Here is a 2925-nt window from a genome sequence, read left to right as displayed (position 1 = left end):
CCCCTTCTCTGTGGGATTTGGGGTTGATGAATGGGGTGGGGAATAATGGTTATCTTGTTTCTGGAAACTCAAATAATTATAAGAACTAAGCATGGACATTGAAGGATCGAAGGAGGTAAGAAGTCCAAAAGTGGAAGTGTTTCTGAGGGCTTATAGCAAGGGTAATGTTTAGGGGAAAATTTAAGGACGATGCAAAATGAGATTTAAAAAACCCCCCCAAAAACCAACCCCCCAACCTCCCTGAGCAACAAGAAAACACCCCAAAACACCCCAAAACCAAACAAAACAACGATAACGACGACAACAACAACAACAACAACAACAACAAGGACAACAACAATATCAATGATAATAGTAACAACAGCAGCAGCAATAAGAAAAATAAAATACAACGACCATCGACAACAACCGCAACAACGACAACGACGCCGACGCCGCCGACGACAACGACAACACAAGCAAGAAAAACAACAACAGTTACAGCATCAACAACAGCAACAGTAACAACAACATTAACAACGGTAAAGACTTGTGTTTCCAGGTATTGCAGCCTATAAGTAGACATCTATACACACACACACATACACACACACACACACACACACACACACACACACACACACACACACACACATACTCACATACAAACAAACAAACAAACAAACAATCACACATACACACACATCAACAACATCTATAAAACAGCACAACAAACCCACAGTAATCTTTACAATAACAATTTTATTATCTGTAGACTAAACATTCTAGAACATTCAGTAAACCAGCAAAAGAGTGACAACATTAGCCCTAATCTTAATCTCCCTTTTATCACCTCCCCAGCTCAGGCTCTACCATTTGAACTGACGGGGATCAACAAAGGCTTCTATTTGACAACGTTCTCTTGGTAGGTAATCCAGCCAGTTCTTTCAATTCTACTACCACTTAGTAGCAAACACAATAAAGAAAACAGTGACGCTGAAAGAAAGTGATGTTTTCATAGACGGGGAAAATGCTTTCCTAGCAACCCAGCAGTTTCTGCAGCTTATTATTTAACATAGCGACAAAGACAAAGAGACGTGGGTTAGAAGTTAGGTTGTCATATATATTTTTTTCTTGTCTTTCGAAATTCCTAGAAACTTCTTTGGCATCGTCTTCCTTATTGAGAACCATTCTCGGTAATCACTTTTGAGCGTTCATTGGATCGTCAATACTTCATACACTCTGTCAGACTTTGGCGTGAGTAAAGCGGAGTAACCTGAAACGATAACAGGAAATCTAATACAGTGACAACTGGCAAGATAATATAGTTAGTAGACAAGAGCAACAGTGGAAAAGAAAATAAGCGTATGTTTAACTTTGAGTGCTGTACATGATAAATATATTAAACCCTTTCTGTTTTATAATTTAATTTGAAGTCTGTAATCCAAGTTAGACATCGTCCCCCCTCCTCCCTTTTCCACTAAAATAATATTTATTATCGAAACTCTCCTATCGGAAGTATGGCAGTCCTAGGAGACGTCTCGAGGAATGCCAGGGAGAAATCCCCGGACCCCAGACTCAACAGCAAAACGACGGAAATGGCAAACATTTTAACGTACGACGTTAGCGAAAGCGAGTACGCATCACTCCAAAACGAGACGTTCACTAATAATGATGACGTCAACGGGGATTACAGCAGTATATTCCAGACTCCCGCTGTCACGCCCGTCCTACAAGCCAGCGCAAACAACAACAATAACAACAACAACACGGTTTTCATAGAGGAAAATTTCAACCTCAGTACTCTCCTCGGCTTAGACATGAACGACAGTAATTCTTCTGTAGGAAACGTCACAGAAGTGCCTCCTTACAACCTGCCACGACTCAGTGTTGAGATTCAGATCGCTCTCTATTCCATCATCTTTGTGCTAGCCTTGGTGGGCAATCTCCTCATCATCATCACCCTCATCCAGAACAAGCGGATGAGAACTGTGACCAACGTGTTTCTTCTCAACCTGGCCATCAGTGACCTACTTTTGGCTCTCGTCTGCATGCCCTTCACACTCGTGCCGGTTTTGCTCATGGATTTCGTTTTTGGGAGTTTCATGTGTGTCTTCATCAGATATCTTCAAGGTAGGACCACCAAGATCTAATTGTCTTAGATTTTTTTTGGATTTCTTTAAAATATACTATATGTCTCTGTCGTTAAAAGAAGTAGTACATGTATTATGTTGACGTATGTTTTAAATTCGTACAAAGTTATATGTTTTGGAATCTACAAATGCAGCAGCAGCAACACAGATCAACAGAAGCAGCGATAGTAGCAGGAACAAGACAGCCAGCTCGCATGGACTTACACGCACACACAGACGTACACACAATCGCACACACACAAACATACACACACACACGTGCGCACACACACACATACACAAACACACACCACTACCAGAATCACATCAGCCACCACCATTACCACCACCACCAAAACTACCTCTGCAATCACCACCACACCACCACCACTAAAACTACTACCACCACCATCGCTATAACCATGATAACGCCAACAGCAGTTACAGCTGATTCTCTGTGATTTCTTGACGGGACTTGCTGATTATAGGCTTGTTGTCTTCATACAGTAAGAGAAGATAACTCAAGCCCAAAGCAAAGACAAGTCCATACAAGCCGTCCATGTTCCCTGTACATAGATTGCAGTGGCGCATCCTTTGATCCATCTTATTGCCGGTCCTTGCGTTGGCAACGTTGTATAAATTACTGGATGTAATTGGGGATTGTATTTATTTGTCACTGACTGACTGGTGGCTTTTTCGAATGGAGTGCATTTGCATGGGTGTGTGTGTGTGTGTGTATGTGTGTGTGTGTGTGTGTGTGTGTGTGAGCGCACGTGTCTGTGTGCGTGCATGCACGTGTGTGTGTGTGTGTGTG

At 42.0% G+C, this 2925-nt stretch overlaps 1 protein-coding gene across 1 annotated transcript in view; it reads left to right on the top strand.

Moving 5' to 3' along the window:
• Positions 1-2112, top strand: part of LOC101861754 (cholecystokinin receptor type A) — a gene marked incomplete at its 3' end in the record, with an annotated part of 28322 nt that extends 26210 nt beyond the window's left edge. Inside the window, 1 exon segment of the mRNA XM_013086250.2 lies at positions 841-2112. Within this exon segment, the coding sequence (XP_012941704.2) occupies positions 1500-2112 (613 nt within the window).
• Positions 2113-2925: the final 813 nt, after the last annotated feature.

Source organism: Aplysia californica, unplaced genomic scaffold, assembly GCF_000002075.1.
Source record: "Aplysia californica isolate F4 #8 unplaced genomic scaffold, AplCal3.0 scaffold00448, whole genome shotgun sequence".
Taxonomy (NCBI): Eukaryota; Metazoa; Mollusca; class Gastropoda; order Aplysiida; family Aplysiidae; genus Aplysia; species Aplysia californica.
The sequence above is the reverse complement of the archived record's forward strand: the minus strand, read 5'-3'. Positions and strand labels throughout refer to the sequence as shown.